The 16659-nt window shown below is 41.5% G+C and overlaps 1 protein-coding gene across 1 annotated transcript in view; it reads right to left on the reverse strand.

The window, feature by feature from the left end:
• Positions 1-16659, reverse strand: part of LOC124717078 (protocadherin-like wing polarity protein stan) — a 368864-nt gene that overhangs the window by 226477 nt on the left and 125728 nt on the right. Inside the window, exons 15-16 of the mRNA XM_047243768.1 lie at positions 4093-4327; positions 936-1140 (exon numbers count right to left, since the gene is read on the reverse strand). Coding sequence (XP_047099724.1) covers positions 936-1140; positions 4093-4327 — 440 coding nt within the window. The remainder of the gene's footprint in view (positions 1-935; positions 1141-4092; positions 4328-16659) is intronic.

Below are 16659 nucleotides of genomic sequence, written 5' to 3' on the forward strand. Positions count from 1 at the left end.
ATTAGACTGGAGCCACTATTTCTCAATCAAGTAGCTTCTCAATTTCCCCTCACAAGGGCTGAGTGCACCCCACTTGCCTACAGCGCTCAGCACACCGGATGGTCACCCGTCCCAGTGCTAGCCTGTCCCAACAGTGCTTAACTTCAATCATCTGATGGGAACCAGTGTTACCACTGTGGCAAGGTCATTGGCTACTTTCACTTATAAAGCAGCATAAATGTATGTGAACAGTTATCAATACATGTAAGAGATTTTTTAATGCAAACCTGTTCAAATACAACAAAAGTTTGTAAGTTGATAGTATTTAATGCTATTTCCGCTTGTGTTTCATAAAATTGTTAATTTTTTACATAGAGTATTGGATTGCTATAGTGGCTATTTCACGGTTTCTCGTGCATACATTCTCTAGTGCCATAAGCCAAAGGTCACATGACTGTTCGAGCAAGATCAATACTACCAAGCACTTCGACATATCGGGAAATCTCGAGTGTATTTGAATGAAAGTGCTGTATGCTAAGCCTTAACCTTCAAAATTCTTTAAAATAAATTTGTAAAAAACCTCGACAGCCAAAGCTTCAACTGTAAATGTAAGATGACCCCTATATTAATCTACCAAACACTGTAAAAACCATTACACTAGCAGCACTAGTTTAATCTGTGAATATAAGACGACCTTGTATCTTTCGAACGATGAATCTGGGAAAAAACCTTGTCTTATAGTCGGATAAATATGGTATTACATATTCCTAATACTTCTTAAAATAACATTTAGGGGATCTACATATTAAAAAAGTATTATAGTATTTTGGAATAACAAAGGATTTGCTTTGAGATACTGTTAATAAATCTTAAAACTTTGTTTTAAATTATGTAATTTGCTTTCTGAACAGCCTATCCACAATCAGATAACTAAGAAACTTATAAAAAATACAAACCTTGTTAAAATAATCTACTTCAACAGAATGCCAGTTACCATCAGTGACACCGCCTGGAATAGATACTAATGCACTGGAGACATTTGATCCTAAAGAAAACGAGAACCGAACTGAACCATTCACTATCTCCAGTGCAATAAAATCATGTTTCTCATTATATCGTCCATTATATAGTAACAGGCCTGATTCTGCTTGAGTAGCAAACCTGTAAAGTTTAAAACAATATCAGAGTTTGTAAATATATTCTTAACGTAACAGCTCAGAGAGACTTTAATTATAAGCTATCCTACATGCATTTCAACAAGGAGACATATTTGCTGTTCTTCCTCCCCTCCCCCTTTTCTCTCTGTCCAAAATTTCCCTAGTGTCACCCATCAGCTTACCACTGGCTGCCAGTTGTAAGCATACTGTAGTATAACTGCCTATCCCGCATGCCTATATTGATACTCGCCCCTCTGCGGCTTAGTTTTGATGGCGCATGCATCACACAATGTCAATGCCACGATTGCTAAATGCAATTTGCAGTAATCGTGTTGAAGTACTGTAATTAAAATTTTTGCTAGGGAAGTTGTGTATTTGATATCAGTGTTGATAGTTAAGTGTTGGTGATTTATTTGAGAGTGGTAATTCTGAAACTGTGCACTATGTCATGAGAACAACAATAAACCGCAATGTCACAGTTACAGGACAAGTAATGTGTACTGAACAATTATCTGTGAGAACATTAAAAGTAAGAGAGACATTTATCCATCTGACTATTAACCAGAACAATGCAAACCACAAAATAACAACACATGCCAGAGAATTAAATTCCCAGAAAGGTAAAGTTTTCAATGGGGTAATTTAATTTCAAGAAAACATTCTGTAGGACAAAAGATCAAAATATGTTTACACAAATGTGTATTTAAAAAGAGCTAGTGTACAATGAAACAAGAATGCAAGTAAAATGCTGAGTAAGAAGAAAAATTACCATCTGCACAGAAAGACAAACATAAGTATAATCAGGTCACCATGAGACATGTATAGCTTCATTACACAAAATGAATAAGATGAAAGGAAGTCTACAGCTTAATGTTCCATCTATGACCTGGCCATCAGAGGCGTCACAAGTTAAGACTGGTCAAGTAAGAGGAAAGAGACTGGCCACATACTTTTGGAAGGGGGAAAAAAACCATTCCTAAGCTTTGCCCTGTTTCAAGTCTGGCATATTAGCCATTGTGCAACCTTACTCAAAAAGATTTAACACTATTTTAATAAATGGAAGTACAATATGCACCAACAATTTGAATAGCAGAGGGTTCTTAACAGAAAGCATAGAATGAAATTACCAATGTCTTCAGCATAAACATATCCTTTCCTTAAGAAAGTAATCTCAGTGCCCAAAATAATGCTGCCTCAGCTTAATCATGCAGAAAGTTCTACAATTTCAGATTTTGCCCAGTATCATTATACAAGCGACGTCCAACACATAATTTTTCTTGGACAATTTCTGTTAAAAAATGTATTATTTCTTGTGAGACCTTCTGGAATATTCCCACTTCAGCCCCCATAGTACCATGAAATTTTGATAGATGGCAGTGATATATGTAGGCTTCAAAACAGCACCTGCAACAGAGGTGTATTCCAAGCAGGAAGCTGTCATCAAGTTCCTGTTGGCGGGAAACCATAGTATTACAGATATTCAGAGGCACTTTCATAATGTCTATGGAGACCTGTCAGTGAAGAAAAGCACTGTCAATCATTGGGCTAGGTATCTGTCGTCACTGCAAACCTGTCCAATCACCTCTGTGTCAGACGGCTGCATATAGCTATGACTCCTGCAATGTTGGAACATGCGGGCACATTCTTTCGAGGTCCAATCAAACACCTCATTACACAACTGGACATCTCTGTTGGTATTCCTGACACACACTTCCACCAGTTGGGGTTTTTACAGGCATGTGGCAACTGGGTTCCTTGCCGACTAACAGAACACTGTAAAGAGCAATGAAGGACCATCTGTGCACAATTGCTCACATGTTACGAGGCTGATCATAACAATCTGAAGTACCAACTGTGAACAACTGTTTGCATGTTACAAGGCTGACTGTGACAATTTTTTGTCAAACACTGTCACAGGTGATGAAACATAGGTTCATCACTTTGAACCAGAAACAAAATGCCACACTACCTCTCCTCCGAATAAAATTTACAAAGCCGCACCCTCAGCTGGTAAAGTCATACGGATGGTTTGATGGGACTCTGAAGGAGTTATTCTGTTTGATGTCCTCCCTCACGGTGCAATGAACAACCCAGAAGTGTATTATGCTACCATCACAAAATTGAAGAAACGACTTCAATGTGTTCGTCACCACAAAAATGCAAACAAACTTCTCCTTCTCCATGACAACACAAGGCCTCAAACAAGACTGTGCACCCAACAGGAGCTCACAAAACTTCATTGGACTGTTCTTCCTCATCCACCCAACAGCCTGGATAGTGCACTTTCCAACTCCGACCTGTTTGGCCTAATGAATGACACACTCCGCAGGAAGCACTACATGGATAAAGGATAGATTATTGATGCAGCAAGACATTGGCTCCAACATTGACCAGTAGAGTGGTACCATGCAAGCACACAGGCCATCCCTTTAACGTGGCATACGGCGTCACATTTAATGCATTTTATGTTGAAAAATAGGGCTTTGTAGCTAACAGAGTGGTAAATAATACAGTGTATTGGAATCCTGAATAAAACAAACATGCTTTCAGAAAAAAAATATGTTGCATTACTTACTGAACGCCCTTTGTAGTTCTGGCGGCAGAAGAGCTGGGAGGAAGGGGGGGAGGTAATGTTTTTCTAAGTACAAAGAGGAAGAAGAATCGATGCTGTACAATATGGTGTAGTTGATTCAGGGACAAATTAAAAGACTCACTCATGTATTTCTAGTTTCTTTTTTATACATAATAATGTTTTCTTGAGCTTAAATTTTGACTGTTCCACATCTTGAGATTTCCTGTCATCATCCACTTCTTTCATTTTTCAAAACAGGAATTCCCACTCCAAAAATTCATATGATTTATTGTTTGAATGAAGGCAGTTTTTGTTGTAGGATCTACCTAAATACCAACTAATCACATGAACAATCACTGAAAACAAAAGTATAATTTAACTCACCGCAGTTTAATGTGGAGTCTGTGACGCTGTCTAAGTGATGGGAATGTCAGAAAGGAGGCTTTGTTGAAACTACGACTGCGAAGCTCACAAAGTGGAGTGAAGTGATTAGGTGCCCTGGCTGGTGCACATCCTTCACAAACAAAACCACCTCGTAGCAGAGGTGCACATACAGAGTGTGATCGACAAAGACCAGGCTGGCAGGTATCCATGTTCATGTCTATTTCACAGCTTTTACCTGTAGATATATACACAAACATGTTACTTTTCTGGATCAATGAGGTTAAACTTCTCAATTTATTCCAGGTTTCAACATTCAGCATACAATGTTTAAAAAATGGAGTATCTTACGAAAGAAAACTTCAAATATAGCTGTGATTTACACTCATGTGAAACTAGGTAGAAGTTTAACCTACACATAAACACAGTAATTACAAACATATGCAAACGCGGAGTATATCATGTTAGAGATATGTAATATAACCATATGCCTTCTCACTTAAAAAGCATAGCGACATTAAATACATTGACAGTAAAGTTAAAACAGTTCTTGCTTGATAATTCTCTGAATTTATGGAACACCATAAAAAGAAAATCTGGTTGACCAAATAGTGTTGATTATATAATTATGTCTTATGTTACTTTATACAGGGTGTTACAAAAAGGTACGCCCAAACTTTCAGGAAACATTCCTCACACACAAAGAAAGAAAATATGTTATGTGGACATGTGTCCGGAAACGCTTACTTTCCATGTTAGAGCTCATTTTATTACTTCTCTTCAAATCACATTAATCATGGAATGGAAACACACAGCAACAGAACGTACCAGCGTGACTTCAAACACTTTGTTACAGGAAATGTTCAAAATGTTCTCCATTAGCGAGGATACATGCATCCAGCCTCCATCGCATGGAATACCTAATGCGCTGATGCAGCCCTGGAGAATGGCGTATTGTGTCACAGCCGTCCACAATACGAGTACGAAGAGTCTCTACATTTGGTACCGGGGTTGCGTAGACAAGAGCTTTCAAATGCCCCCATAAAAGAAAGTCAAGAGGGTTGAGGTCAGGAGAGCATGGAGGCCATGGAATTGGTCCGCCTCTACCAATCCATTGGTCACCGAATCTGTTGTTGAGAAGCGTACAAACACTTCGACTGAAATGCGCAGGAGCTCCTTCGTGCATGAACCACGTGTTGTGTCGTACTTGTAAAGGCACATGTTCTAGCAGCACAGGTAGAGTATCCCGTATGAAATCATGATAAAGTGCTCCATTGAGCGTAGGTGGAAGAACATGGGGCCCAATCAAGACATCACCAACAATACCTGCCCAAACGTTCACAGAAAATCTGTGTTGATGACGTGATTGCCCAACTGCGTGCAGATTCTCGTCAGCCCACAAATGTTAATTGTGAAAATTTACAATTTGATTATGTTGGAATGAAGCCTCATCTGTAAAGAGAACATTTGCACTGAAATGAGGATTGACTCATTGTTGGATGAACCATTCGCAGAAGTGTACCCGTGGAGGCCAATCAGCTGCTGACAGTGCCTGCACACCCTGTACACGGTATGGAAACAACTGGTTCTCCCGTAGCACTCTCCATACAGTGACATGGTCAACGTTACCTTGTACAGCAGCAACTTCTCTGACGCTGACATTAGGGTTATCGTCAACTGCACGAAGAATTGCCTCGTCCATTGCAGGTGTCCTCGTCATTCTAGGTCTTCCCCAGTCGCAAGTCATAGGCTGGAATGTTCTGTGCTCCCTAAGACGCCGATCAATTGCTTCGAACGTCTTCCTGTAGGGACACCTTCATTCTGGAAATCTGTCTCAATACAAACGTACCGCACCACGGCTATTGCCCCGTGCTAATTCATACATCAAATGGGCATCTGCCAACTCTGCATTTGTAAACATTGCACTGACTGCAAAACCATGTTTGTGATGAACACTAACCTGTTGATGCTACGTACTGATGTGCTTGATGCTAGTACTGTAGAGCAATAAGTCGCATGTCAACACAAGCATCGAAGTCAACATTACCTTCCTCCAATTGGGCCAACTGTTGGTGAATCGAGGAAGTACAGTACATACTGACGAAACTAAAATGAGCTCTAACATGGAAATTAAGCGTTTCTGGACACATGTCCACATAACATCTTTTCTTTATTTGTGTGTGAGGAATGTTTCCTGAAAGTTTGGCCGTACCTTTTTGTAACACCCTGTATTATTATCTACGTTGACTGTGTTAAACATGAAGTCTCACTTACAACTGCTGTAATATAAACTAATTGTGTTACCCCAAAAACTTGTCCTATTTAAGGCCAAAATACCTTTCTGGCATGCGTTAATAAATTATACACACAAAACTTCCTCACGAATCAGTCTATCTTTTTGTGAAAATTATATCAAAATCCCTACCGTAGCCCCTGAGATTAAACAATGAGATAGGAAGCTTTCATTTAGTAATATGTACAGATATGTACACATATTTTGGATATTTTTAGTCCACACCAGTCTGCCTTCTACTGATGAGGAAGGAACAAGTAACATACAAAATTTCGATTTGCACCAAAAACACAGTTCTCAGCCACTGGTCAGTATTCTTTCTTCTTAAAATGTCGAGCTTATTCTTCGAAACTGTGAAACAGCAGTCATTAAGTTTGTCTATGATAATCAAGCAGCTAATACAAAATTCCTGCAAGAAAATCATATGAAATGATCACATGTGGAAAATATTAAGAAGGTAACTTTTTCGCATTATGTTCCATGCTGAGATGATGTGCATAACTGTTTATCAGTTTTACTTATCCCTTTACTTTATTAAATGTTAAGCCATAATTTATTGAATTAATTTAATGAATTATTTACTTTTCATGTCTAAGAGTTCAGTAGGAAAGTCATACTGTAAGTAGTTTTCCATTGTTGTTCTATCACACATTGAGGCCATCTACAGTGTTGGGTGAGCCTGTCTGGATGAATGTTCAGGTCTCTTGCTGGGTATTACTGGCAAACAAAGTGGGTGAACATGATATTGCATCCTTCGCTGATGAGACAATGACTAGTGTATCCAAGGTCTCACTTTGACCTACATGAGCCCGTGCAAAGTGGCTTTTGATGTACTCATACCATCTATCAGAGGGTGCCACAAACATCAGTCGAGGTAACCTTTCACAGGCTTGAAAACTCAATAGTTGTGTCACAGTGGTCCTGTTAACTACTGTGACTTTTGACAGTCAGTGAGCACAGGATCATGTGTGGGGTGTGACTTTTGTACACACTGGTAAGAACATGGTTATAGCTTCTCTTCTGTTGTTGTCCAGCACTGAACTGGGAAATGATTTGCTGCACTGTGGCCCGTCTAGCCACCGTTATAATACGCAATGGTAAAACGCAACCCCCTCTATCACCAACATGTTGTTGCCCAAAACAGTTGACTCTGGTGGCAAAAGTTTATCCTAACTTATTGAGGTCATCACCATACAATCTTGACACAGTGGCATGTTAAATGCCTAGTGCCTCAAAAATATCAGAGATGAGATGTTCCGTGTTTTGGGCGGCCACTGGTCAAGTGATAATATGGCATGTCTTGTCCAGCCTGTGGTCGACTCTCAGACTAACACTACTCATTAGTGCAAGGTTTCCTGACAATAATTTCTTATTCAATTACTCAGGAGTGTATTCCACCTAACATAAACTCTTTGGCTAGTTATGAACCACGGACCTTGCCGCTGGTGCGAAAGGTTTGCATGCCTCAGCAATACAGATAGTCATATGGTAGGTGCAACCACGATGGAGGAGTATTTGTTGAGATGGCCAGACAAACGTGTGGATCCTGAAGAGAGGCAGCAGCCTCTTCAGTACTTGCAGGGGCAACAGTCTGGATGATTGACTGATCTGGTCTTTTAACACTAACGAAAACGGCCTTCTGTGCTGGTACTGCGAAGAGCTGAAGGCAAGGGGAAACTACAGCCGTAATCTTTCCTGAAGGCATGCAGCTTTAGTGTATGGTTAAATGATGACGGCGTCCTCTTGGGTAAAATATTCCGGAGACAAAATAGTCCCCCATTCGGATCTCCGGGCGGGGACTACTCAGGAGGACATCATTATCAGGAGAAAAAAAACTGGCATTCTACAGATCGGAGTGTGGAATGTCAGATCCCTTAATCAGGCAAGTAGGTTAGAAAATTTAAAAAGGGAAATGAATATGTCAAAGTTAGATATAATAGGAATTAGTGAAGTTCGGTGGCAGGAGGAACAAAACTTCTGGTCAGGTGAATACTGAGTTATAAATACAAAATAAAATAGGGGTAATGCAGGAGTAGGATTAATAATGAATAAAAAAATTGGAGTGCAGGTAAGCTACTACAAACAGTATGTTGTTGTTGTTGTTGTTGTTGTCTTCAGTCCTGAGACTGGTTTGATGCAGCTCTCCATGCTACTCTATCCTGTGCAAGCTTCTTCATCTCCCAGTACCTACTGCAACCTACATCCTTCTGAATCTGCTTACTGTATTCATCTCTTGGTCTCCCTCTACGATTTTTACCCTCCACGCTGCCCTCCAATACTAAAATGGTGATCCCTTGATGCCTCAGAACATGTCCTACCAACCGATCCCTTCTTCTAATCGAGTTGTGCCATAAACTTCTCTTCTCCCCAATCCTATTCAATACTTCCTCATTAGTTATGTGATCTACCCATCTAATCTTCAGCATTCTTCTGTAGCACCACATTTCAAAAGCTTCTATTCTCTTCTTGTCCAAACTATTTATCGTCCATGTTTCACTTCCATACATGGCTACACTCCATACAAATACTTTCAGAAACGACTTCCTGACACTTAAACCTATACTCGATGTTAACAAATTTCTCTTCTTCAGAAATTCTTTCCTTGCCATTGCCAGTCTACATTTTATATCCTCTCTACTTTGACCATCATCCGTTATTTGGCTCCCTAAATAGGAGAACTCCTTTACTACTTTAAGTGTCTCATTTCCTAATCTAATTCCCTCAGCGTCACCCGATTTAATTCGATTACATTCCATTATCCTTGTTTTGCTTTTATTGATGTTCATTTTATATCCTCCTTTCAAGACACTATCCATTCCGTTCAACTGTTCTTCCAAGTCCTTTGCTCTGTCTGACAGAATTACAATGTCATCGGTGAACCTTAAAGTTTTTATTTCTTCTCCATGGATTTTAATACCTACTCCGAATTTTTCTGCTCAATATACAGATTGAACAACATGGGGGAGAGGCTACAAGCCTGTCTCACTCCCTTCCCAACCACTGCTCCCCTTTCATGTCCCTCGACACTTGTGACTGCCATCTTGTTTCTGTACAAATTGTAAATAGCTTTTCGCTCCCTGTATTTTACCCATACCACCTTCAGAATATGAAAGAGAGTATTCCAGTCACCATTGTCCAAAGCTTTCTCTAAGTCTACAAATGCTAGGAACGTAGGTTTGCCTTTCCTTAATCTATTTTCTAAGATAAGTCGTAGGGTCAGTATTGCCTCACGTGTTCCAATATTTCTACGGAATCCACATTGATCTTCCCTGAGGTCGGCTTCTACTAGTTTTTCCATTCGTCTGTAAAGAATTCGTGTTAGTATTTTGCAGCTGTGACTTATTAGACTGATATTTCGGTAATTTTCACAACTGTCAACACCTGCTTTCTTTGGGATTGGAATTATTATATTCTTCTTGAAGTCTGAGGGTATTTCGCCTGTCTCATACATCTTGCTCAACAGATGGTAGAGTTTTGTCAGGACTGGCTCTACGAAGGCTGTCAGCAGTTCTAATGGAATGTTGTCTACTCCCGGAGCTTTGTTGCGACTCAGGTCTTACAGTGAGTGCTCTGTCAAACAATTCACGCAGTATCATATCTCCCATTATATCTCCCATTTCATCTTCATCTACATCCTCTTTCATTTCTATAATATTGTCCTCAAGAACATCGCCCTTGTATAGACCCTCTGTATACTCCTTTCTGCTTTCCCTTCTTTGATTAGAACTGGGTTTCCATCTGAGCTCTTGATATTCATACAAGTGGCTCTCTTTTCTCCAAAGGTCTCTTTAATTTTCCTGTAGCCAGTATCTATCTTACCCCTAGTGAGATAAGCCTCTACATCCTTCCATTTGTCCTCTAGCCATCCCTGCTTAACCATTTTGCACTTCCTGTCGATCTCATCTTTGAGACGTTTGTATTCCTTTTTGCCTGCTGCATTTTTATATTTTCTCCTTTCATCAATTAAATTCAGTATTTCTTCTGCCACCCAAGGATTTCTACTAGCCCTCATCTTTTTACCTACTTGATCCTCTGCTGCCTTCACCACTTCATCACTCAAAGCTACCCATTCTTCTTCTACTGTATTTCTTTTCCCCATTCTTGTCAATTGTTCCCTTATGCTCTCCCTGAAACTATGTACAACCTCTGGTTTAGTCAGTTTATCTATGTCCCATCTCCTTAAATTCCCACCTTTTTGAAGTTTCTTCAGTTTTAATCTACACGTCATAACCAATAGATTGTGGTCAGAGTCCACATCTGCCCCTGGAAATGTCTTACAATTTAAAACCTGGTTCCTAAATCTCTGTCTTACCATTATATAATCTATCTGAAAACTGTCAGTATCTCCAGGCTTCTTCTATGTATACAACCTTCTTTTATGATTTTTGAAGCAATTGTTGGCTATGATTAGATTGTGCTCTGTGCAAAATTCTACAAGGCGTCTTCCTCTTTCATTTCTTACCCCCAATCCATATTCACCTACTATGTTTCCTTCTCTCCCCTTTCCTACTGCCAAATTCCAGTCACCCGTGACTATTAAATTTTCATCTCCCTTCGCTACCTGAATAATTTCTTTTATTTCATCATACATTTCTTCAATTTCTTCGTCATCTGCAGAGCTAGTTGGCATATAAACTTGTCCTAGTGTGGTAGGCATGGGCTTCGTATCTATCTTGGCCACAATAATGCGTTCACTATGCTGTTTGTAGTAGCTTAGCCGCATTCCTATTTTCCTATTCATTATTAAACCTACTCCTGCATTACCCCTATTTGATTTTGTGTTTATAAGCCTGTAGTCACCTGACCAGAAGTCTTGTTCCTCCTTCCACCGAACTTCACTAATTCCCACTATATCTAACTTCAACCTATTCATTTCCCTTTTTAAATTTTCTAACCTACCTGCCCGATTAAGGGATCTGACATTCCACACTCCGATCCATAGAATGCCAGTTTTCTTTCTCCTGATAACGACATCCTCTCGAGTAGTCCCCGCCCGGAGATCCAAATGGGTTACTATTTTACCTCCGGAATGTTTTACCCAAGAGGACACCATCATCATTTAACCATACAGTAAAGCTGCATGCCCTCGGGAAAAATTACGGCTGTAGTTTCCCCTTGCATTCAGCTGTTTGCAGTACCAGCACAGCAAGGCCGTTTTGGTTAGTGTTACAAGGCCAGATCAGTCAATCATCCAGACTGTTGCCCTTGCAACTACTGAAAAGGCTGCTGCCCCTCTTCAGGAACCACACGTTTGTCTGGCCTCTCAACAGATACCCCTCCGTTGTGGTTGCACCTACGGTACGGCTATCTGTATCGCTGAGGCACGCAAGCCTCCCCACCAACGGCAAGGTCCATGGTTCATGGGGGTAGGACAAACAGCATAGTGAATGCATTATTGTGGCCAAGATAGACACGAAGCCCATGCCTACCACAGTAGTACAAGTTTACAGGCCAACTAGCTCCGCAGATGATGAAATGTATGATGACATAAAAGAAATTATTCAGATAGTGAAGGGATATGAAAATTTAATAGTCATGTGTGACTGGAATTCGATAGTAGGAAAAGGAAGAGAAGGAAACGTACCGTATTTAATCGAACCTAAGCCGCACTCGAATCTAAACCGCACCTGAAAATTGAGACTCGAAATAAAGGAAAAAAATTTTCCCGTATCTAAGCTGCACCTGAAATTTGAGACTCTAAATTCAAGGGAAGAGAAAAGTTTTAGGCTGCACCTCCAAATCGAAACAAAGTTGGGCCTTTGTAATATGAGACGGTACAACTATAGTAGTTTGGTTCAAGTCGTAAGCTTAGCAGTTAAGCTTTACCAGGTAGTCAATGCTATGTGTCAGACACTCTGTCCATATATACCCTTCCTTTTTCATGTGCTTCGTATGGTTTGAATTGATTGCTAATTTTTCTTTGATCTGATAAGTGCCGTTCTTTGTTATAGGTGTTTACGTCGCTTTAAGCTGAAAATGCATTGTTGTACTGTGTCATGCATTGTTTGTCACATTCTGATAATGAGCGTTTACGACCTGTCGCCGCTCGTGGCATGGCTTGCATTTCATTTGTGCACACTACCGCCGTTTACAACAATAATTAAAAAAAAAAAAAAAAAAAGAAGAAGAGAGAGAGAGAGAGAGGAATCAATCGTCTCATTAGTGAAACAATGGCAAGAGAGAGCTATTTGTTGTTACTTACACTGCTGCTTTCTTTGATAATGATCAACAAGAACCAAATAATAGACTGCGTATGATAGAAGATATTCTGAACGAGAGTCTAGCGAAAATTTTTCTCCGTTTGAAAATCTTTGCAGATGCCTCTTTAGTACATTAATTTCTGGACAGAAATTAGAGTCATCTTAGACTTAAAAATCTAGTCAATTGCCGTGCTTCATTTCTGACTGTATCACTATTAGGCATAAGAATAATACGAATATAAACATGACATGATATGTACACTCCTGGAAATGGAAAAAAGAACACATCGACACCGGTGTGTCAGACCCACCATACTTGCTCCGGACACTGCGAGAGGGCTGTACAAGCAATGATCACACGCACGGCACAGTGGACACACCAGGAACCGCGGTGTTGGCCGTCGAATGGCGCTAGCTGCGCAGCATTTGTGCACCGCCGCCGTCAGTGTCAGCCAGTTTGCCGTGGCATACGGAGCTCCATCGCAGTCTTTAACACTGGTAGCATGCCGCGACAGCGTGGACGTGAACCATATGTGCAGTTGACGGACTTTGAGCGAGGGCGTATAGTGGGCATGCGGGAGGCCGGGTGGACGTACCGCCGAATTGCTCAACACGTGGGGCGTGAGGTCTCCACAGTACATCGATGTTGTCGCCAGTGGTCGGCGGAAGGTGCACGTGCCCGTCGACCTGGGACCGGACCGCAGCGACGCACGGATGCACGCCAAGACCGTAGGATCCTACGCAGTGCCGTAGGGGACCGCACCGCCACTTCCCAGCAAATTAGGGACACTGTTGCTCCTGGGGTAACGGCGAGGACCATTCGCAACCGTCTCCATGAAGCTGGGCTACGGTCCCGCACACCGTTAGGCCGTCTTCCGCTCACGCCCCAACATCGTGCAGCCCGCCTCCAGTGGTGTCGCGACAGGCGTGAATGGAGGGACGAATGGAGACGTGTCGTCTTCAGCGATGAGAGTCGCTTCTGCCTTGGTGCCAATGATGGTCGTATACGTGTTTGGCACCGTGCAGGTGAGCGCCACAATCAGGACTGCATACGACCGAGGCACACAGGGCCAACACCCGGCATCATGGTGTGGGGAGCGATCTCCTACACTGGCCGTACACCACTGGTGATCGTCGAGGGGACACTGAATAGTGCACGGTACATCCAAACCGTCATCGAACCCATCGTTCTACCATTCCTAGACAGGCAAGGGGACTTGCTGTTCCAACAGGACAATGCACGTCCGCATGTATCCCGTGCCACCCAACGTGCTCTAGAAGGTGTAAGTCAACTACCCTGGCCAGCAAGATCTCCGGATCTGTCCCCCATTGAGCATGTTTGGGACTGGATCAAGCGTCGTCTCACGCGGTCTGCACGTCCAGCACGAACGCTGGTCCAACTGAGGCGCCAGGTGGAAATGGCATGGCAAGCCGTTCCACAGGACTACATCCAGCATCTCTACGATCGTCTCCATGGGAGAATAGCAGCCTGCATTGCTGCGAAAGGTGGATATACACTGTACTAGTGCCGACATTGTGCATGCTCTGTTGCCTGTGTCTATGTGCCTGTGGTTCTGTCAGTGTGATCATGTGATGTATCTGACCCCAGGAATGTGTCAATAAAGTTTCCCCTTCCTGGGACAATGAATTCACGATGTTCTTATTTCAATTTCCAGGAGTGTATATTCTTCCGTGTTTGCTGTCGTCTCACTCTAGTTTCGTAGTTTATTAGGCAGACAGGATTTAACTGAGATAGCAGCACACACGAAAGAATACACAGCAAAATGTTTATATTCGTATTATTCTTATGGTGAAGAGAATACTGCATGTGATTCACAATTCATAAAAGTTTCTATAACCAACCATCTCTTCTCACAGGTAGGAAAAAATTCAGAACGTAGAGTTGGCCATATTGACAAACATCCCAAACAGTTTTGCCAGGCGGATTTTCGTAGTACATTGAAATGCTGCTGCATTCGAAGATGAACAATACGGAAACTGTATTTACTTTGTTGGATAATGTATGAAAATGCAGTGGTCAAAACTCGGGGCGGAGAAAAAAAGCTCGTCTTCCACCTTTCTTTAAATTTATTTACTGATGCAGAGGTTTTGGCGCCAGTATTTATCTTTGTGCCTGCAAAGCATGCCTGTGTAGCGCTACATATATTGAACGACAGAAGTTAGTTGTGGTGGCACCTACCAACATTTTTCAGAACTTCCACTTACTTCGCACTCGATTCTAAGCCACAGGCGATTTTTTGGATTACAAAAACCGGAAACAAAGTGCGGCTTAGATTCGAGTAAATACGGTAGTAGGTGAATATGGAATAGGGGTAAGGAATGAAAGAGGAAGCCGCCTGGTAGAATTCTGCACAGAGCATAACTTAATCATAGCTAACACTTGGGTTGGGGTCGTTTAGGGAAGGAGACCAGACAGCGAGGTCATCGGTCTCATCGGATTAGGGAAGGATGGGGAAGGAAGTCGGCCGTGCCCTTTCAAAGGAACCATCCCGGCATTTGCCTGGAGCAATTTAGGGAAATCACGGAAAACCTAAATCAGGATGGCCGGACGTGGGATTGAACTGTCGTCCTCCCGAATGCGAGTCCAGTGTCTAACCACTGCGCCACCTCGCTCAGTCATAGCTAACACTTGGTTCCAGAATCATTAAAGAAGGTTGTATACATGGAAGAGGCCTGGAGATACTCGAAAGTTTCAGATAGATTATATCATGGTAAGACAGAGATTTAGGAACCAGGTTTTAAATTGTAAGACATTTACAGGGGCAGATGTGGACTCTGACCATAATCTACTGGTTATGAACTGTAGATTAAAACTGAAGAAATTGGAAAAATGTGGGAATTTAAGGAGATAGGATCTGGATAAACTGACAGAACCAGAGGTTGTAGAGAGTTTCAGGGAGAACATTAGGGAACGATTGAGAAGAACGGGGGAAAGAAATACAGTAGAAGAAGAATGGATAGCTTTGAGAGATGAAATAGTGAAGGCAGTAGAGGATCAAGTAGGTAAAAAGACAAAGGCTAGTAGAAATCCTTGGGTAATAATAGAAATATTTAATTTAATTGATGAAAGGAGAAAATATAAAAATGCAGTAAATGAAGCAGGCAAAAAGGAATACAAACTTCTCAAAAATGAGACTGACAGGAAGCGCAAAATGGCTAAGCAGGCATGGCTAGAGGACAAATGTAAGGAAGTGGAGGCATATCTCACTAGGGGTAAAATAGATACTGCCTACAGGAAAATTAAAGAGACTTTTGGAGAAAAGAGAACCACTTGTATGATTATAAAGAGCTCAGATGGAAACCCAGTTCTAAGCAAAGAAGGGAAAGCAGAACGGTGGAAGGAGTATACAGAGGATCTATACAAGGGCAATGTGCTTGAGGACAATATTATGGAAATGGAAGAGGACGTAGATGAAGATGAAATGGGAGATATGATACGGCATGAAGAGTTTGATAGAGCACTGAAAGACCTAAGTCGAAACAAGGCCCCGGCCCCGGGAGTAGACAACATTCCATTAGAACTGTTGATAGCTTTGGCAAAACTCTACCATCTGGTGAGCAAAATGTATGAGACAGGTGAAATATCCTCAGACTTCAAGAAGAATATAATAATTTCAATCCCAAAGAAAGCAGGTGTTGACAAATGTGAAAATTACCGAACTATCAGTTTAATAAGTCACGGCCGCAAACTACTAACGCGGATTCTTTACAGATGAATGGAAAAACTGGTAGAAGCCGACCTCGGGGATGATCAGTTTGGATTCCGTAGAAATGTTTGAACACGTGAGGCAATACTGACCCTACGACGTATCTTAGAAAATAGATTAAGGAAAGGCAAATCTACGTTTCTAGCATTTGTAGACTTAGAGAAAGCTTTTGACAATGTTCACTGGAATACTTTCTTTCAAATTCTGAAGGTGGCAGGGGTAAAATACAGGGAGCAAAAGGCTATTTACAATTTGTACAGAAACCTGATGGCAGTTATAAGAGTCGAGGGGCATGAAAGGGAAGCAGTGGTTGGGAAGGGAGTGAGACAGGCTTGTAGCCTATCCTCGA

This window comes from Schistocerca piceifrons, chromosome 1 (assembly GCF_021461385.2).
Source record: "Schistocerca piceifrons isolate TAMUIC-IGC-003096 chromosome 1, iqSchPice1.1, whole genome shotgun sequence".
Taxonomy (NCBI): domain Eukaryota; kingdom Metazoa; phylum Arthropoda; class Insecta; order Orthoptera; family Acrididae; genus Schistocerca; species Schistocerca piceifrons.